This window comes from Ruditapes philippinarum, unplaced genomic scaffold (genome assembly GCF_026571515.1).
Source record: "Ruditapes philippinarum isolate M1 unplaced genomic scaffold, ASM2657151v2 ctg452_1_1_1_1, whole genome shotgun sequence".
Taxonomy (NCBI): Eukaryota; Metazoa; Mollusca; class Bivalvia; order Venerida; family Veneridae; genus Ruditapes; species Ruditapes philippinarum.
In genome coordinates this window covers 459200-482276 of record NW_026859349.1, presented here as the reverse complement: position 1 = coordinate 482276, position 23077 = coordinate 459200, and the positions used below count along the sequence as shown (strand labels likewise).

Here is a 23077-nt window from a genome sequence, read left to right as displayed (position 1 = left end):
TTTTTCTTCAAAAGGTTAAGATAAAGGTCTTGTTTATTAAAGTGTCACCCCTACTGAAAGGGCAAGCCATTTCTGACTTATGAGGCACCTTTTGCTTGCTTACCATGTACCTCCGAACTCCTACCACTATGACAGCCACCAGGCGGGTAGAAATAGTTACCTACATCGCGGCACACGAAGCGGCCATTTCGGAATGAGTCCCACGAGAAACATTCATTCTTCAATTAAAGCTCCCCGTGGGGCTCGAACCTTCGACTTCCCGATCCGAAGATGGACGCCTTAACCACTGGTACCGGTTCTTCATGAGGAATTATATTTTTTTTCCATTTTTAAAATTTTTTAACCTTATAATCCTTTTCTGAGTAATGTGGTATTCAAACATCACACAGCTTGGACTTCCCTAAGAGATTTTCAACATTCTCTTTACTCCATCTTACATTTACATTTAAGCGCTAATTGTTCTGGAATGTCTTTCATCACTCACATTATCAGTGGAAAATTAGAAATCTGGTCATCTTTACAACAAGATTTATAAATTAGAACATGTCATATCCTTCTAATCTAGTATTTAGTTTTACTAATTCAAGAAAAAGTAGCACACATTAAGATTTGCTTGTACATTAAAGCTTTAAATGATGCTGTACTTCTAAATTCTACCGTCTGTTAAAAGATCTTTCTACAAGCATTTGTTCGCAAGACATCATTCCATAAGAGTGTACGTAAACATGGGTCAACATTGTGCTGCAATGCAACAATGACCCGAAAAGTATGTGAAAAGAATGTATGCAACATTGGTAAGTAATTTATTGTGAACAGAGAATAAAGTCCACGGAATATATTTTCGGTTCACTCCTTATCTCCTCAGTATAGTAGGTTGATTTACCTTCACAGTGACATAGTGTTTACTCACTTCCACAATATGGGAACGTATTCCCTTTAAAGTCACAATATCACTGTACTGCTGGATAATTAAATGGTAGAGGAATCAGTTACAAAAATAAACGAATAAATGTAATTCAGATACCAATTCAAATAGCAAGTCTGCCATTACCTTAAGAAATTATATGGATTTAAGTCTCGAGTTTTGTCTACCATTACATTATCTATACGACATTTACAGCTGCTTGTAAAGCATAACGTTCTGATAATTTTGGAAGCGTAAAATGTGATACAAAAATTCAACTTAAATAAATAGATTTCAAACAATAATGAAAATTTCAGATAATAATGTATAAAATTCCTACTTATTGTATTTTAACTTGGAATTCTAGTTTTACAAGTTATCTCGATTGAACATCAAAGAGAAATATTGCAAGGATATAGTAGACTACAGTACAACATTTGCGTAGCAACACCATTTAGAGGGCAACTCTTGTGTTGAGATGTGTTGCTTTAGAGATGTTAAGGCCTCAACAAACGCTAGGATTTTGAAGTACAACACCAATTAAAACTAAGATGTACAGGCAAATCTTAATGTGTGAAGGCTACTATTTCTTGAATTCAGACAACTTAATACTAGATGTACAGAGATGTTCTATCTCTTAATATTTGTTGTATAGACCTCCCGCGATGACAGATGACATATTTCCCAATTATACCCTGATAATGTGTTTAATGAATGAAATTCCAGAGCAATTAAGGCTAAAATGTAAACATGTTAGTAAGGTGGGGGTATAGTTATGTTGAAAAACTCTTCAGGAGACCCAAAGTTGTGATATGTTCGAAAACAAAATTATCCAGAAAATGAATATGTCAAGGTACTATAAAGGGGAGATAGTTTGTAAGCGGTCGGATAGCTCAGTTAATAGAGCTGCAGTAAGGTATTCCGATGGTCACAGTTTCGAGTGTCGGTCAGGCTGCTCATTAATCTCGCCCTGTGACAATTATAAAAAATTCAAAAAATGGGGGGAATAAAATTTTAGTAAGTAAAGTATGTAAGGGATCAATTGGGAGGAACAATGCAGAATTACGTGTTGTACTGCTTTGAAAATTGTACATCATATCTCTAATTAGTGCTGTACAACTAAATCCTACCGTCTGTTGAGGCCTTTAGAGAACTTATTGTTACGTCTTACTTTGGGGAAAATTGAAAATGTTGTAAACAAGTAATTATTATACAGTGGACTGCTCTGCGGAGGTGGCATACTATATTTATAAATTTTACTGAAAGTTGATTTGCTTCATAGGAGAAATACCGGTTGAAGGTCAAACTAAATACAAAACTTTTGCATTTATGTCGAGCCAACTATCTACCTGCATTGTTTTTAATTAATATTCTTCTACCATGGGAGATATCTCTGTGTTACATCTGGTTTAAAAACTTATATTGGATTCATGCTGCTGATAAATAGTTTTGTCTCACAACTACATGTACCTAGTTTAATTTAAATATGGTGTATGTGTCAGCAATTCACGTTCTAAACATCTAACATAATTAAATAAGGGTCTCATTTTCTGTAACAGATACCAATGTATGTTTAATTTGACAGATGGAACACTTGATATGCATTGCTGATTGTTAGGATGTGTTTGCAAAGATTTCATATAGATTGTACATGCAACGAGTTCATTACAAAACATTTTATGTTGTGAAAAGTAACATGTTAATTACATATAGATTTAATTACTAGTATGAATCAACAACATGAATCAACTAGAAATGAATTACGTTTAGTTAAATGTTATATACTGCTTTGAGTCATCGCACGATTTCAGTATATTTTTAGAGTCGAGGTAAACTAGAATTAATCGATTTGAATGTAACTTTATTTTTACATGCACGTATAAATGCAGGTTATAATTTCTATTGTTATCAAACTATGAAAAGAGTTGTTCTAAAAAATTAGAAGTCTTGTGAAATACGTGTATTAAAAACGTCTTAATTTTACCATGATGAAATTCTGAAAAACTATCAAGCACACACATAATGACATTTTGTCGTTCACCATGTCACATAAAAGTCAGTTCATCACTGCTTTTAATTTTTCAAAATAATAATTGAATTAAAAATGTGTAAAGCAATTTAAAATCTCAGAAAAGAATTATGTAATTGTGACACAGTTTTAATTAGAAATAAAATTAACTTTTGACAATAGTAATACTACATGTAAAAGGAAAGGTCAAGTGGTGGGTTGAGTTGAAATAGATTTTAAAATTTTCATGTTTGCATCACCCATTGAGGGATCGCCAAATTTGAATTCTTTATTGTCATGAGTACTCCACTTTATGTTTTATTTTTCACATTTCAGATAAAGAATACTTAAAATATCACGGAACGAATTCATCCACTCTGTCTGATGAATAAAATATAATATCCAATTGTCTTAAATTATCGGCAAAAATACTTCTTACAGAAAAGATACTGGTGAATATAACCAAATCATTTTCACAATAATTTCTTCTGTTATAAACAACGTTTATGTCAGGACAGATTATTCTTCTTGCATAAGTTTAGAACTGATAATCCCCTTCTATAATTGATATACTCCTATTGCCAGAGTTATCGCTATCCCTGCCATTATGTTTGCATTTGTTTTACTAATCTCGTTAAACCCATGCTGATATATCGCTTTGTCTCAAAATTAAATGCCTTAAGTATAGGTTTTCTGTCAGTCCCTTACATACAAAACATCTGAATTATATAAGGGTATCAATTTCTGTGGAAGAAGGATGGTGAATTAATATTGTAAATTCGAGAGAAGAGACAGGGGATATCTTCTACCTGATATGCACACATGATATATGTTTGATTTTGAAAGAGCTATAATTACAAAGAAACCAACCATACCAAATATGCCAGCGGTTTATATGATATAAAGGTATCTATAGCATGAACAGGAAAATAAATTGACGTCAAGAACTGATTTGTAATTTTAGTATTTTATGTTCGGATCCATTCATAATATAGTTTAAGGAATGGAATAGTCTCTGATTCTTCTCCCGCTACACAAATTGGCCAAATTTAAGATTTTATTCGAAGTATTTCACTCGCAATGACGTGAAAATTAGTCATCCGAAAGATCCGCAGTATAATCCTCCAACCAAAAACAGATGGCAAACAAATTGGAATTATTTCAGTCAAAAGTAAATCGCATCACAGCTAAAATAATTCGTATCAAGCTAAGAAAAAATGCAGAGTTCATAAGCAAAATGAGAAGCAAATTCAGGAAAGACTTACTCGTTCTTGGCGTCTGTATATCCGCTTAAATAGTGGAAAATGGTAAAACTTTGTCACTAAGGACGAGGCAATGTTGTATATGGGTGGTAGTTATGGTAGGAGGCGCGTTTGCTATATAACAGAAAACGAGACAGACAGACCTAATGGGGCCTCCGTGGCCGAGTGGTTAAGGTCGTTGACTTGAGATCACAGGTCCCTCACCGCTGTAGGTTCGATCCTAACTCGTGTCGAAATCTTTCATGTGAGGAAGCCATCCAGCTGGCTTACGGTAGGTCGGTGGTTCTACCCAGGTGCCCGCTTGTGCCTGAAATAATGCCCGAAGGGGCACTTGGGGTCTGCCTCCACCAATAACGCTGGAAAAAATCAAAAGTTCGTTAAGCAGCAGGGTTAGTAGCAAGACGTCATTGAAAGGTGTTAATGTGATACAGGCTACTATGTAAGAGCCAATTATGATAAATAACGTTCCACGTTTGTTTTCTTGTCGTGAAAAGGAAATGTTTTTTTCCATCAGTACAGTGCTTCCGACCATACATCTACCCAGAGGAAACAGTTTTTCAAAGCACGTAGTCAAGTACGTGACCAAAGAGGAATGACTGCTAGAGTCCTGGTGCAGCACCAATGGACTTTAAAATCTGGCCTGGGGCATCCTAAAACACCGATTCCAAAAGCGAAAAATGTGTCATTTGAGCAGAATTAAAAGGAGACACAGACAAAATTTTCATCTCTTCATTTTGAATTTTCTATCCATTATTCTGTAAATGTCCTCAAAATGAATACACTCGGCAGTCACAGGAACAAAACTTTTTTCCTTATAAAGAATTAAAGGATGGTTTCCTAACTTGACCCACGTGGGTCAGGTTAGGCTGTCACAGTGAACTCTGTAAATGTTAAAGGGTTTGTTCAAGTCACATGACTTGTTATAAAACTACTCGGTGATTATGTCGGCGTTTAAATAGATATGCTTACGCTTCAAACCCAAAATACATAGAATTTATACAGAAATTTATGCTAGGACTGAGTGATTTGAGTACATAAGATCATTTTAATATTTTATCATTAATTTGCCTGAGTATCTTTTAAAATTGCGTTGAAGCAAGAGTGGGAGAAACTGGAGCAATGTACCATTAATAAGACTCTTTGAAGCTGGCAGACATGATTTAGAATTATCTTATGTGCCAATGGGTCACAAAATGGAACATTTGTTGCAATGAAATATAAAATAATTAAAGCAAATCAAAATGTTCACATAAAAACGAATCACCTCTCGTATCTCTGATATAAGACCTTCTCCAGTCGTTTCGTCTTCACTAAAGTATAAACACTTCAGTAGTAGTCAGGCATGTGTAGGTAATACATAAAATAGATCTAGTTTAAAAGAAATTAACTACAGGGTGTGGAGAGTGGAAAACGGAGTAAAATAATCAAAACAACACATAGAAAATATGTAAGATATTTACTTGTTTAACATCACTAGTTTCAATTAATAACAAGCACTATAAAAACAATAACAACAAGAGCTGTCAGTAGAACACTATTATAATAGTAAAACAAGAACCTGGACACTGTGGGAATTAAAAAAGATTACATTAAAAGAATACATAACATAGTTACGATAGTTATGAGTCTTCGATATTGACCAAAGAATTGTGTAACTTCACAAAAATCCATGCAAAGAGCCAAATCAATTGACAGAGCACCAAAGTGTGTATATGTATGATTTAAAAAATGGGTATTTTAAATCTAGTTTGGTAAGTTTGATACTTACCATCTAGTATTACCAATGGGGCTTTATTACACCCAGTGATGTATAACTCTAAATCACGGGTGGTCAACCCTACAAAAGTTATACCAATCAAGCCTCTGTATCAAAACTGATATTGATAATTAAGCACCAAATTGGTTGAAGTTTTTTTTAACAAAATAATCAATTCAGTCTGGTTATACTTAGTATTGATTACTTATTGAGAAGTGTATGTCATAAATTTGCTTTTTTCCAGAGAAAGAGTGTGAAGAAATTATCACAAAGAAAAAAAGGAAAAGTAAGTTTTTATGTTTAATTATGCTTAGGATTTGAATTTTAACTCTTTTATATTGACTGTTTTTGACATTGCCTATAATAATGTCTCTGAGTGTAAAAAAATGCCCCGGCCAATTATGGTTACTTCTTTTATAAATTTTGAATATTTTCAAATTCCTCAAACTTAACTTGATTAAAAGAACCCTAATATTCTGTACTTTAATACAGTTCAGTGCAACAGCGAAATGCGAAACAGTTCCCCTTTAGGGTGTGAAGACAAAGTGTTTACGCATGATTTAATTTTAGCCTGCTTCCATGATATTAAGTCTCAGTAAACTATGATCATTATAGAAATCAGAAGTCCATTATTTGTATAATACCGGTAAGAAGATAAGAATACATTGACTTTCCATTTAAGAAAATGTAAATAAAAAATATTTTGCAAGAAAGAAAGAAATTTGAAATAGGTCATGAAATTTAAAGCTGATGTATGTGAAGGTTTTTGGCGTCGTCTCTTATGTATGCTTCGTTTTTGGCAAAGAGTAGGAGCTGTTATCATTAACAGTTAATGTCATATTGTGTTAATAAGTTTTTTTTATTCTTAAAAATCAAGTAAACAAATATGTTGTAATTTGTCCTATTTCGTAATTGTAATTTTATTGACGCAGAATAAATCGTGTCATTCCGCAGTAAAGCATGTCTTATTCAAAATCATATGAGACTTTGCAGCCGAAAAAAACATCGGTAAGTAGATTATGAATTTACTGACAGGGCACAATTGATTAGTGTATTAAGTTCTTATATCAGTTTTTTCCCCAACATATTTTCATTAGTTTGATTTCTAAAGTGAGCAGATGAACACGTACCTTTAAAACCTTCCTTTATTCAATACACAGGAAATCCTCTGAGCTTCCTTGAAATTGTAAGGCAATTGTTTAATGAGGCGTGGCATTTACGGCAGATATATGGAACTACTTTCTCTTAGTGGTGATAAAGGGAACTATTTTCGTTCAAATAAGCGGGATGAAATAATGTAAGAACAGACATATAAAATTTAAAAGGATGTGGATACTAGCATTGTTTATAGGTAATTTGTTAATACTTTTTTTAAGTACCCTCTTTATTTTACAAATAAAACAACAAAAATGCTACTCTATATTGTAAGAAATAAAATAAAATATTAATGGTTTATCTTTAGAACATAAAAAGTAATACAACAAAAACATAAAACAGACAAAAATGAGAGAGAAAAACAACAACAAAAATACATGAAACAATATTATCACATTAATTTATATTTAAAGCAAGCTTTTTATTTATTGAATATATTAATTAATTTAATTAACATGCGGTCAAAAGTTTTAAAACTCTCGCTTATGTATATATTAAAATTCAACGTTACTATTACCTTCACATTACGTCTACAAAGTTGATTAGTTACTGCTTATAAACGAGTTCGTTAAATGAAAACCGATGGGTTCGTTTTTTATTATTTGACATTTGTATGATATTATATTTTGTCTTTTTCTTTCATTCTTAATTTGTTTGTTTCGTTTTCTATTTTTTACCATTTTTTTATTTTCGTTAATTGTGCGTGTATTTCAAACATTGTGTTGCTTTAAATCAATTAAAACAAATAACTGTTGTTTTTGTTATGACGATAATATACGTAATATCACCAAAGCGTGGACTTAACAAAAGTCTATGAAGCTCGTTGGAATATTGCCAGTATGCATTCTGTTAAACAATTTCCTGAACTCGTTTAATCAATCAATCAAATTTAAATATTTATAAGTAGGGAAGTAAATTGTTTGATAAAGTGGCATGCGTCACTTACAAAATAAACATATACAAATATTTTAATCAAGGTATTAAAACACCCGGCCTATGGGGCTATAAGTCACTGTCCAATTTAATGTAGTATCTTTATACAGTTCTCAATTATTAAACACAATAGCAGTACAGAATTTATTTCAAATGCATGGACGATGTACATAAAATACGCCCATAGTATATTGTGTATTTAAAGACAACTTATGAAGGACACCACCTTTATTTTATTGTTTTATCAAGTAACGTACGATTAACCTGGACAAATTTTTAATGATCTTTTGCATATTTTTCTATTTTATATGCCCCAACTTATCTGTGTAAAAATTTGAATTTATAATAGTTTAAGGCTTTTAGATCTCAGTGGAGTTCCTTTAACTTAATGTTTATATGAAAGCATTTAGATATTTACAATATCGCAGTTTTACTATAACATTTTAAATTCCATAGTTGCCAGTTTTATCCAGAATTTCCTAATAACTCAAGAGCATAATTATTATATATGTGACTTCATGATTAAATAACAAAGTAGATTAGAATATATAGTGCAGAAACATAAATAAATACGAAAAGACAGTCTTGGTAACTTTTTGTTCTGTTTTCAGCTTTATTGCATGTATACACATGTCATGGTGCCCCAAAGTATACATGGCCTCTTGACATTGTGAACCCTCTACTCGAGACGAGGGCGAATGTTACCGAGGGACAACCGGGCTGTTCTTATCAGCAAGGATTATTGTATGATACACTTAATTACAATGGCATTTACATGTCGGGAAGTTCTTACTCTTACATTGACGTTACAATAGGGAATGCGCATAGTATAGATGATTTTGCAATAACTATATACGTTAAGAGGCAAAGTCTCTACGGTGTCGGAACTATTTTTCATTACAGAGTGGATGCAGCCGCCGTTGACAACACCATTATACAAATCAAAGATGTGATTCTAAGTAACAATGAAACGCATTTGATTGCGGAAACGTTCGGGCCATATGATGAACTGTATGGCTTCACAGCGGCAGCATTAGACGCTGCAACACTGGCTCAAAATTGGACAGGAATATGTGTAAGTCATGATGGGAAGAAGAAGACACGGATCATCACTAATACGGGTATTGACATTTTAACAGAAGCCGCAATGGATGCCGAAATAGAACAACCAGCTATGCTGAGATTCGGCTCCTCTTTCTACCCTGAACGGCCACCTTTCTTCGGGAATATTATTTGCGCTAACATGTATGGTACAAAAGATTGCCATTTAGATGATTCGTTAGTTGAGTGCACAGGTGGAGCCTGGCAACTTCCCATAGGTATATATTTATCATGTTGTTCCAATGTGTCAAGAGTTTTCATATTTCAGTATCCATGTTTGCATACCTTTATAGCTTGAACACGGCTTGTTGCTGTATTAAATTTATTCAAATATTTTATCTTTGCAACAAGAAAAAAAATCTAATAACAAAACCAACCCGTGAAAATGTGCTGTAATTAGAAATGTTAGATAAAGGCGTTCGTGTGTGCAGATATAACAAAATGTTTCGTACTACATGTATATGACATGCATTTATCGTGACGGCTGTTTATTAAAAAAAGACGTTATTTTCTTAGTATAACATGATTCACGTACATCATACTTGTGCTAATAACTTTTGCGTGTTATCGTTCACGAAAGTACAATCAGAATAATTTCTTCAAAGAGAAATCTTTATTATAATGGCAGCTTACTGTTCCTGGTGTATTTGTACAAAAAGCCTCATATTGAAGTTCTTTTCAGTCTATTCTGCTTTAATGTAATGATTTCTTGTTCTATAATTAGAAATAGCTATACTTGTCGTCACTATTTCACATACAGTCAACCAGCTTTGTAATACGCTGTAGCATATATTTAATCGTGGGTTTTCTGGAAATATTCTCTTTATTTTGAACTTAAAATGGGCATACAACATTACACTAAATAACGAAAAAAAGAAAGAAAATAATCTTTGAAAACTTTATAAACTGAAGGCTTAAATTTCTAATGAAATTATAGGAGACTAATCACGAATTTACCAATAGAAAAGAAGTTCACAACTATCAAAGTAAAGGCTTTACATTTTAATAGGGAAAGTTATCATATTTGTTTAAGAGTAAAATAAATCAGACATATTGTTTTAGTTTCCGAGACACAAACAATATTTGTATATTTGTCGCAGTATGTTCTCAATCTGTTCAGGAAAATGATATCATCAGTATTTAAGCATCCTAAGATAATATTCTCGTGGGTGTAAGTAAAGAATCTTAGATGATTTAAAAATTATTTAAACTTCTTTTTATTCAACAGTTCCAGTGACTGAAACCTGTACTGAACTTAAAGGCTACTTTAAGATTAAGCAACAGAATGCTGTGATAGATAATTCTGTATCACCAATAAATACGACAACCACCTCGTCCAGAATGAAATGTGCAGAATTATGTGTGAGGACCGAGATATGTTGGACATACACATTGAATAAAGTAACAGTAGAATGTAAAATATATGATTCGGACTACTCAGTGTACCTTGTACCTGCTACCGGAAGTAACTATTACATCCGACGCGACATCTGTTGCTCAAAATGAAAAAGGTCTTAGATAAAACCTGGGCCAGAAAGAGATATAAATAAGTTAGTCCCTTGCAAGTAAACTCGTTCATCATATAATGTAGTGTACTTATATTAAATAAAATGAAAACGATACAGTTTTTTTTATCTTTTTGTTTAGCTTTGCTAGAAATCACGCCAAAAAGTTTCTTACTCATGCATGTATATTTGGTTCTGTACACTTGCCAAAGGAAATTATGGATGATAAATAACAACACCGTATATAAATTTAAAAAAACTCCACTGCGACAATAGACTAACTATTTTTACTTGCATGAAATTGGTACAGATAATATGTGATGGTTATTTTTTATATATCTTTTTCAAACAATTTTAGATAAAATCACAGCTTAATTTTAACGCTAAACTTACGTGAGATATAAATTTATAACCGCAATATTAATGGAATAAGTTATGAAGAACTATGGCATAAATTAAGATAAAAGATCATCGGAGACATTCTTGTATATGTACGCTCCTTGCGCGAAATTATGACAGTTTTAACACTAATTTTATTTATAGTGCTTATATTCCTTATATACAATATATGCGATTCAAGTTGTCCTGAAAAATACATTCAAACGAAAACCTGAGTCTTTATGTTCTTAAAGTTAATTTTGCTATGATTTACAATTGCAATCAGAATTAAATTGCCTGAACAAACATCAAACTTTAAATTGTATACTATCAAAATAACTATAAAAGTGATCTGTTGTTAATGGAGTGGCTAAATGTTTAGCAAAAATGAATGAGCGAGTTATTCAACGAACTATTTTGTGTTTTATTCAAATATAACAACAAAAGAAACCCAGGATTTTTTTTTTACATCTACGGAAGAGCACTGTTTTAGGAATACATCTTTCTATTTTCGTCTTTATCAAGACTTGCCACCAACTTTTTATCGTCATTCAAATTCCAAACAGATATCAACTTGGATGATGCACAGACATTGGTTGTGCCGATTTGAGATATAATGTTTAAATTAAGGTTAATCTGCGTCATGAAACATCGACATTGAAAACAAAAGATTATTTTTTTAATTCACTTACAAGGTAAATCAAGCGATAACAGTGCTCTATCAATTCATCAACAGGATATTGTTAAGTTAATTTGTAAACCTTAATTTGCTTGCCAGAAAATCTACATGTAATTACATGGCAATGTATCTCAACTTCGTGTTTAATGTATATACCACCACGTCTGTAGTGGTTAACTTGAAGTGTTGTCCCGTATTTATCGAGTTCGGTGGGATTACTGACACTAATCAAGTCACGTTTTAAGAAAATAGGTGAATTTTTAGTGTTATTAGTCTATTCACATTCATATTTTATATCGAAACGTACATAGAAAGTATCCAATTCATTCCAAAAGATGCGACTTACCATATTTATCATCAAACATTATATAAATAACACATGGGTTTGTGGGTAACAGTAAAAATATCATCCCGAGGAAAATACTGTTACCCGAGGCGTAGCCAAGGGTAACAGTATTTTTACGAGGGATGATATTTTTACTGATACACACAAACAAATGTGTTATTTTTTTATCACCCCGAACAAATACTGTAATGACCTGAATTTGTAGACTAAATCTAACTGTAACAAAAATAAACGAAGAGTAGCAATAACTAAACTGTCCTTACCTTGCAAGTTTTACGTGTACTGTAGGCCTACTGGAGAAGCTGATTTTCTTTTATTCTTTGAGCAAGTGATGATATCTACCAGTCATAAACATACAATAAGCTGTGTTTTATTTAGAAAACAAAACACTAACCCATTTATAAGGTTATGATTTGTGAAATCTGATCCTTCTGTATCCAGAATATTCTTCGCATGGTTTGTGACAAAGTGCATTTACAAAATAACGATGATATCCTACAGATGTCTGTCCACCAACTCTATCTGTAACGTTTCACTGGTTAAAATTGTTAAATAATCCTTTGTTGCTTGCTTTAATCGTCTGCATGTTCCAGTTTGACACAAAATTATTAACATTACAATTACTTCCGTTGAAAACGGATGTTTACTTTTTGACTATTCAACAAAAAAATATTTTATATGCGAAAAGAACTCTAGGGTGCAAAGAACTAAATTTTATGAGAGTCATATTTAATTTGGTGATGCCTTGGCCCTATCGTCGAAAATATGAATGAATCGAGAGAAAAATGGCGGCCATTTTATTTAGAAAATAGACCACGTGAGCAGATTTTATACTGTTAAAAAACTTACACCTATGTAACAGTACAAAATTTCTTGCATTAACAGTAAGAATAACTCCCAGAGGCCTATGGGAAATTATAGTACGAAAAAAGTGAGGGGTAATAATAAGACATTCGTTTCTGAAACATTTTTGAAGTAATTGCGAAGATGTAAATAAGGCAGCTGTAATATTTATATATCTAGTGTCAAACAAACAGTGTTAGACGTGTTATTATTGCATAAAAATGAATTAAAATATCAGTTTCTGAAACATTTTTGAAGTAATTGCGAAGATGTAAATAAGGCAGCTGTAATATTTATATATCTAGTGTCAAACAAACAGTGTTAGACGTGTTATTATTGCATAAAAATGAATTAAAATATCAGTTTCTATTATCAGATAAGTATAATGATTCATGTTCTTGACACTCAGGGTCGATTTTTATATAAAAATCTTCCAACATACAATGTAAACAGTTACATTTTGGACATAGATGTCATTGAATCTTTTGTGTGTATTTTTTCCTCAAAGTTATGGTCATCAGCAAATAAGTTATACAAATTTTACTTTTATTTCATAATATAGTGATGTTGTTTACTAATATGAGACAAAATGTTTAAATTTTGATAGAGTATCTCCGGCATGGTCTTTAGAGATTCCCAATTTTGATTCTTTGGCCAGGCTGCTGTGTTTTATATTACCCTTGGATATTTGGCGACGAATCTTTAGCATCCTGTTATCTACTTTTATAAAAATATTCGAGAACAATTCTAATTATTCTTTCTTTCTATATATGTCTATAGCTTCTATGCTGCTTGTTTATAGTACTTCTTGTGTATGTGTATGTGGGGTATTTATTTATCTATTTTTTATTTATTTATTTATTTATTTTTAAAAATTTAACTGTTTAATAATATCATATAAAGTGGTGGTAATTATTGCTTATTTTTAGGTTTAATATCTTATGAATTTCATATAATTATCTTTAAAAGAATATGGTGAACATTTCATTACTCGTTTTTAAATATTTCATGTTTACCATTTATTCTTTTCATTTTGCATTGTAAATGTAAATACGATATTTGCATACATTTTTCATTTAGTCTTAGACTTTTATTCTTTAATTTTTCGTTTCAAATAACACGTTTTTGAATGTTTCATAGTTTGGAGACTTTTTCGTTGAAATTGTGTTAAGACATATATTGTATATGTATAGTGCGATACATGGAGTGCAGTTATAAGTCACCCTTACCCCAGCTACCACACTGTCTATCCGGAATAGTTATTCATGTTAGTCGTCGGGTATTTGTTTAAAGATACTTCTTGTTTTACCTGCGTTGACCTTTTTACATCCCGATGAGATCTACATTTAACTTCATTATACCGGATTATATTTGACGGCTTTTACGTGCATAATCCGCCCAATTAGCGATGTTTATTTTACGCCGTCCAGAGCAAGTTAACAATTGTTCTTTACAGTAGGATACAAAATATCTATTGATAAGTGACACGCAATAAATGACACCATCAATAAATCAAAAAATAGATATTGAGATATCGTAGATGTATTTCAAAGACACAAACCTGTTTCATTCAAGTTACATTCAAGCCTGTAAATAAAGGTCATCTTAAGCAGTGGACTTTATAGACAAATGACCTATATTCGGAGTTAACTCTGTTGTATTTTTATAGTGAAGTTTTTTTTTCAATGAGTGGTATTCATTTACAGGGCGGTCTTTATTTCGGAGGTGGTCTTTTACACGTGTTTGACTGTAGTTTTTGGGATTGTGTTACAATTGTTTATAAACAAGCGCTTGTTAATATGAAAAACATTTTAAGACTTAAGGGACAAAAAAGGTGTCGTAAAACTGAATATTTACTTTGTTATTATGTCGCTATCAAGATGAACTAACCGGACAAATTAAGACAAACAAACATTGATATTTTGAGGTAAGTTTGCATGAAAGTTGTAGTGAATTAGCTGTCCTTTCGTCAAATCTATACACCTTGATACACAGCAGATTTGATGGACAAAAAATATGTTCAAATATCTAAACACCTACAGTTTTCGAGAAAAAAAATCAGAAAATATTTGTTACATTAGTTAACTATAAGTTACATTATTTAACCGTTTTCACACTTCTGAGTTTTGCTTTGCAAGCAGTACATGAAAGTTTGGCGACGATAGGTCTTGAGAAGAAGAAGAAGGAAAAGAAGGAGAAGAAGAAGGAAAAGAAGAGGCAGAAGAAAAATTAGAAGTAAAGGAGGAAGAAACAGAGGAATAAAATTCTATTTAATGTTTCTCTTTATACATAAAACTACTAGTTGTAAATAGCAAACTTTTTGACACAGTTGGTATTAAATAGAACAAAATATTAAATCATTCTGTTTACATGTATGTTATCCGGAGAATAAGCTTTACTTATTATGAAATTAGATATTGACTAGAAGTTACAGTAACTCTTTCACTAATAAAGTACATTTACAATTTACAGTGAATAAAATGAAAATTATTATAGTCTAGGATATGAATGCAATAAGTCATACCTTTCCACATTGGCTAAATAGATATATTTGCTAAGATCGTTCTAAACTGATCTGTTGTTTGACTTAAACACCGCCTTTCCTTATTGATCTTGTTTATCATGAAATCATACCTTTTCACATTGGCTGAATAGATAAATTTGCTAAGATTGTTGTGATTGGCTTGAACGGCGCCTCTCCTTGTTGATCTTGTTTATACTATTTTGAGCATATCCATTATTTTGTGCAAACTAGACCAAACTTGATCACTCACTAATTAAAATGACGTTTAATTAATTAGATTCTTTAAAAATGGTAAGCATTACATCTAAGAATAAAATGATATTCATCTCCAACCTCATAGCATTGACATAATTGGCATAATCTTTTAAAGGATTCCATTATTGAAATTGCCGATATTATGATGGAAAACAGAAAAAGAATAGTGTCGGAGGTACAGTTATACTAATTATACGCGATGACCTAAACGTGTTAAAAAGGCCTCAACGACGGGAATTACTGCGACATGAAAAATAAAGATCTTACTTTTGTTGGATTCTTGAGAAGGTCTCGCGTAATTAAGTGCAGCATGAGATAATTAGAGGACAATTTCCTCATTTGTGGGTGTTAACTTGCATTTTCTTCTTCTATAAAGTAATGCAAGTTCAAAAATGGTGAAATACGCTAAAACTTTTTTGAAATGGAAATGAAATTTTCGTGCGTTTGTACGGTTGCATTTTTATTGTTTATAGTTGAAAAATGGAGAAAAAAATTGTTAAAGCTACATTTAATAAATTTCATAAAAACAGAAATAGCGACATTTCATTAATAAATGTGGTTTCATAGCGACTCAAGATCCTTTTTTTGTGTCCAGACAACTAAAATGAGTTTTATAAGCATACAAATCTGCAACCTCATTGTGGTGAAATCGGAAGTTCAATTTCTGTTTGCATGTGAAACTCCGCCTTCGGATCATCCGTACATCAATATTATATCAACAAACATGGCTATAAGTAGCAGTCCTAATTTGACGGTATATTTCCGCATTTGTAATAGTTATAGTACATGAAACGAGTTAGTTTTGAGGATATAACACTGGCTGGGGCGACATCCAGGGATGTTTCTACTAAAAATTGGGGAGGCCATTAGGCCGAGACAATTTTTTTGCAGAAACATCCCGAGATGTCGCCCAGCCAGTGTTATATCCTCGTAACTAACGAGTTGCATATACTATAACTATTATAATCTAACTTTCTTCTTACTGGACCGAATTTTATGAAAAATATATCAAAATGCTTGGAATGATACCAAGAAATTTAAGCAATGAATAAAAATACTGAAATAAGTAATTTCACTCGATAACTCTGAATTCTAAAAAAGATGATACAATAATTTACATTACCCATCGACAAAGACTCAACACCGATTAAAGTTTTACTAAATTTATTTTATTAAGTTTTTGGCGTAAACATTGTCATAGCTGAGTATCATATTTCAAGATGAAAATTTGAAATGCTAATTGAACTAATTTATTATCTTTATGTAGTATATTTGGCGTTTTTCGCTCCGATTACGGCAGCAAAAATCTGAAATTCATGCTATAAAAATGCATGAATAAGTTACATTCCGACTGATATCAACAACTTGAAAAACGCGGCAGAACTTAAAAAGCTATTTGCCCAGGTGACTGGTAAGTAAAATAAGAGTCTTTGAACACTTTTTAAGAAATTTAAAGTATCTTTCTCGTAGGTCCATTTGGCAATATATATCATTGCACACGTGCTGACTGGTCTCCTTGTTCTGCCTTATACTCGCTATGACGATCGTCTGCTAACTCTATCTGAAATTATACAACAAAATACGGACAGCAAAAAAAAAATATCTGAGGTGGGAGGGTGGGTTAAAAGCATTTTAATTATGTAAAAATATTTAAACTTTAAGTTTTAAACATAGCGTCAGTACAACTACCTTCTTCGTTGCTTCCAGATTGCAAAAGAAAGAATAACGATCGGTGCTGCGCGCTTTTCTAAGAAAAGTAAGTACTTAAAATGTATCCCTCCGCTCATGTATACCATATTTGTACATTGTATCTGATCCTTGCGACGTATGTGTAAATAAGGTTAATAAATATAGGTTATTAACCTGAATAAATTACCCATCGACAAAGAACTCAACACCGATTAAAAGTTTTTACTAAATTTTATTTTTATTAAGTTTTTGGCGTAAACATGTCATAGCTGAGATATCATATTCAAAGATGAAAATTTGAAATGCTAATTGAATAATTTATTATCTTTATGTAGTATATTTTGCGTTTTCGCTCCGATTACGGCAGCAAAAATCTGAAATTCATGCTATATAAAAATGCCAAAAAGGGTCTCTAACGACCCTTCCGCCAAAGCGGTATAGGATGAATTTTCAGCCATGACAATGTTCGCGCAAAGATGTCGTACATATGATATATTGCTGTAAATAAAAAAAAAAACAACATCTGTGCTATGTTATGCACTAATTATGAGACAGGATATGTAGAATTTTTCCTAAACATTTTTGAATGAATATATTGCTGACCCAATTGTATTTAGCATGATGTCATAACCTAAAGAGCTAAGGTGCGTGCCGTCAGAAAAAAAACCCTAGGGGTCTTCGGTAATGTTTGGATATTTAATGTAACCCCCACCTTTCCTAACAGTATAAGCTCCAATAAACAACTGTTCACCCTTTTTTCTGATTCGATTAGCTATTTTCCCGATGATTTGCATAGTAAACGCCATGTTAAACGTGGTAAAAATTTGAGAATATATCATTCTACAGTTTGGCAACTTTTGTTGGATACTTTCAATGTCACCGTTAAGGTCGTAGTCGTCATTACCGTCATAAATACATTTTTTAAGTTTCCAACTGAGTTCTAGACCAGGTCTATCTTGGCACCTTATGTCATTTCCCCCCACATGAATGTTCAGCATATCAGGCTTCGGATTAAACTGAAGATGGTAACTTATCGTTTCCTTTAAATGGTGTACTCTCATCCCGCTCAATACCTAACCATGTAACCTTCACCCCTAAATTCTCCATTCCAATGTTATGTCCGTCAGGGCGTTCCGAGGCCCGATTCGATGCCCCAGTGACCAGCGACGAACCACACACCCATACATTAAATACGTTGTCATAGGTGTAACCTGAAATCACACACATTGATATAGATAAATTCCCTTGGACTGTAAAGCTGAATGATTAAAAGCATTTAAATTCTTAACTACTGTGAGAAAACGGTTGTATCCATGATTCTTGTACAGGAATATTATCGTATTATTAAATGTGAAAATATAAACTAACCGACTAAAAGGTTACTTCCAAATTGGATAAGAATAAATTGGTCTAAAATCTTGCCTATATACTTTTAATATAATATCGGGAACAGACAGTAAGTAATTAATAGCTAAGAAATGCAATTATATTCTATTAAGATTTTAAAAAATGCGAAAATTGACTCAGTAACGAAGCCAAAACCGCTGGACATCACTGTTATTGCAAATTAAACTTAAAACAGATCGCCGAACCATAACAAGGTCATTTGGCAGATCCTTTAGACACGAACAAATAAACAAACAAACTTGGTAACATCATGTACCAACGTATATACAGAAACATAATATCTTATATCTATATTTATCTTTGTTTCAGTTAATGTATATTATTCTTATATATATACGTTTTGATAATTGTATTCAATTTAAACATTTATATACATATTAGAAAACTAATGATATATGCATGCAAGTGACCGAGCACGATGGAGGTACAGTTAAACCTTTTTTTATAAATCAGTCAATAAGAATGGTGGGATAAATAATTTAAAAAAATAACTTAAAAAAAAATATCAAAAAAAACCCACACTGATATAACACATAAATCAGAATTTACAAAGCATTTGCAACAGCATGGATTAACGGATATAATTGTTTTATAAGCACCTGAACGCCATCTACCTCTTATTTTGATTTCACTGATTGAACACCCGTCTTTAAACATTTTTGAGGCCCGCCAATCCTGAAGGAATGCGACTTTAGAGTCTTTGTACCAAGACCAATAAAACTCAAGGTCTTTCTTAATACTGCATTGAACTGAAAACTGGTTTAATGGGGAACCATCAAAATGACAGAACAGTGGACCCCCATGAGTCGGACGGTAATATATATATGACCTTATATGCTTTTACACAGAATCTATTCTGAGGATCTATTGGAATAACGACAGAACAAACCATTACACCTTTGATCAGTTTTTGAGGATTTTATTATCAACCGTAAACAAGTATCCGAGATTGTTACATCCTCGAACTGAAGCACCGGCTTTTTTGATCTCTTGCCTGGGAGAGTAAACTCACTTACTCTGAGCAGCGCTATAAATGCTAATGAAATATGCTGCTGCAAAATAATAGAGACTCAAACTTTGACCTACAAATTAAATGGTAATGATTGAATGATTTTCTCAAGAATATCGTGTGTGACTGGGTCTCTTGTATCGTTTTTTCTTTTAACTCGTCGCAAAACCTTCGACCATTTTTCTAACGATAAATTGTTTTGTATTGTCAACAGAACCACTCATTTTGTTGATATAACTAATAGCCGATAAGTGGATATTCACATGTGAGTACGAAAATTGTTTTAAAAGACATGAATGCTACATATTGACATATTACGTCAACGTTTGGAGGCCAAATGTGTTTAAAACCAACATTTATGCAAAAAGCTTCAAACGCCGATACGGCTGAATGGTAAGACTTGCGAGTGCTGTCTGCCAAAGATGCATATATAAGCCTATCTACTTCATGTTCAAGCGCAATATCTGAAGGAAAGAGTCCGGGATCGAGCATGGCGTCCTTGACGCGGAGTCCGGCAGCAGTCTGTGAAGTCTTTGCCACTGAAAACGACTAATAGCGTCACAAAATTTTGTTACGTTTACCATGAATTTGCTTTGCTTTTTACTTGAATATTTCTCTTGAGAGTTACCAAGACTAAAGAACGTATGAGTACCATTACATTCTTGTTCCTTGATGACTTTTTTTTCAGAATATCAACCAGGGCAGCGTTATCAGTCCTTAATATTATCTTTTTCCTTTCTAGCAACCGACCCCAGATATGTAACGCTAGAAGGATTGGAATAAGTTCTAAATATGTAATGTCTTTAAATACGTTTTCCTCCCAGGTCTGGGGCCATCTAAATACAGACCATGAACCATTGAAAAAAACCGCATCCCATATTTCTGTTTCCAGCAGCGTCCGTTTATAACTCAAAACGTCATTTTCAAACCATTCGGACTTATTAAATATTCGTGTACCATTAAACTCTTCAAGAAATTGTAACCAAGTATAAGCATCGTCTCTCATATCCTTAGAGACCCTAACAAAGTGAAAATGATTTTTTTACTTTCGACATTCTATCATAGAACCTGCGAATAAAATGCTCTCCCTGACGGTAACGCTTTAGCTAAAAAGTTTAACAAACCGGTAAGCGCTTTGCAGCTGTTGAAGGGTAACCTTTTTACTTTCAATCAAAGATAATAATGCCGATTTTGCTTTATAATTTTTTCCTGCGGAACGCGTATCATTTGTTCGCACACGTCAATCTCAAGACCCAAATACGTAATAATTTTTACTGGACCCTCCCATTTGTCTTTGCTTAATGGAACATTAAGACGTGCACATACTTCTAAAAAATTTAACATGAGAAACTGACAGTTATCGAACGAATTGTGCATCATAATGAAATCATCTAAAAGATGATCATAAATAATCAGACTTTGCTTCCCTTTTTGGCCAACCACTCAATAAAATTTGAAAATTTTTCGAAAATGAAACAGGAAAAAGACGCTCCCATTGGTAATGTCTTTGTATCCAATACCCTTCATCTGATTTAATGCCTAGCAAATCAAAATCACCATGCCAAATTGGCACAAATTAAATGCTGACGAAATATCGGCTTTCGCCATAAATGCGCATTTTCCAAGTTTTTGAACCATATTTACTGCATTATCAAACGAAGAATATGTCACGTGCTTATAATCTGGGTCAATGTAATCATTTACGCTGATACCAGCCGGAAACGACAAATTTGTAATCAGACGAAATCCACCGGTCCGCTTTGGGACGAGACCGACAGGATTTATCCTAAGATTAGGTAAAGGGGGTAACGTAAATGGACCTGTGATTCTACCAAGTTTGCGAATATTCGTGAAGTTTAAGTTTTAACATCGTCTGATCATGTTTTAACTGAAGTTAAGTTTGTTGAGAATATAGGAATCCTGGGACCTGTAATAATACAATTTAAAACCATATTGAAAACCATTTAGAAGGAAACTAGCATCAGACTGATTAGGATATTTTGCAAGTTCGTGCTTTACAATATTAACGTTGATTGGGGTTTGGCCTAGGTCCCATAAACCTTCCAGGGCCTTGGTTTCCCGGTATAATGTGTCTTGGTGATAACTGGCTCCTGAAATGAACACCAGATATGTGTTGTCCCTGACTGGACGATAAGGGGCACCCGAAAAGTTAACAGGGTTATGGAACCTTTGCAAACGGTAAACCGCTGCTTTGCAACGGTAAACCGCTGAACTGACGGCACGTTATCATGGCGTGCATTGCCTTGACACCTTAAGCAGGTATGGCTATATTTGACATTTAGGTCTTGTGCAAGTTCCAAAATTATTGTACTGAAAACACTTTTTTGCATTTACATTATTGTCGTTACTACTATATTGTAGCGGTTTCATGGATATGAAGCCAAAGCTCCGGGTCTAAAGAATGCCAGCCAATACCATCATGTATAGATTTCTTTAAACGAAATTGTCTGTCGTAGTTTGCCCAACCGTCGTGTCTTGTTGCGCAGCAAGCCTTATATTGGCTAAATACTGCAAAAGGTTATGAATTTCATTAGGAAATTTCTGAGTATATATGTAAATAAAAAATAATAAAGGCATCCGACCAAGATTCGATCCTTTCTAGTGTCTTATCGCAGTGTTTTTTTTCTCCGAGATGATTATTTCACCATTGACTACATGTAATTTCTGTTCTGATTTTATATTATTTTGTAAGCAGGTCATGAAGCTCAAATGAATTGAATTATTCCATATTTTTCCTTTTATACTTTCTTTAACGTTAGCGGCTAACATATTAGTACCACAAGATTTGACAATGTTTGAAGGAAAATCAACAGTATTACCATTATGATGCTGCTGTTGGTCTTCCAATACCGATGCCTGACTATTGTTTTCCACCTCCGGTAGAACTGACTGTGATTGTGTAGCGACTATATCCGGTCTGCCCAAGTGGCCTCTGGTGTGCAAACCGTGCACTCCGAACAGCCTTTACTTGTGCTGGCAATGAATTTGCTTTTTCGTTTTGGCATTTTGACTCAGTACGAAATCCAATATGAAAGAAAGAAAGAAAAATAAATATAAAGTGTACGTGCTCTTCTGACGTCAGAAATCAAAACAGTCACTGTGACGTCATTAAAACATTAATATTTCAGCAAGTCAACTTAACAATCACAATTTTAGTAAATAAATTTAAAAAAAGATTAAACAAATTAATCTACATTAATCTTCCTTTTGTATTTTAAGATTCTGAAAAAATATATATATTATCTACCCATTTAACACGAAAAACAGTTTCGCTCGGGTCAGTCAGGCCACGTGGCGTTTAA

At 32.9% G+C, this 23077-nt stretch overlaps 1 protein-coding gene across 1 annotated transcript; it reads left to right on the top strand.

Annotated features, from left to right (window-relative positions):
* Window positions 1-7144: 7144 nt before the first annotated feature.
* Window positions 7145-10692, top strand: LOC132756171 (uncharacterized). The gene is made up of 3 exons (XM_060747168.1): window positions 7145-7281; window positions 8630-9337; window positions 10348-10692. Exons 1-3 carry the CDS (start codon window positions 7257-7259, stop codon window positions 10623-10625), a joined length of 1011 nt encoding a protein of 336 aa, XP_060603151.1. The 5' UTR covers window positions 7145-7256; the 3' UTR covers window positions 10626-10692.
* Window positions 10693-23077: the final 12385 nt, after the last annotated feature.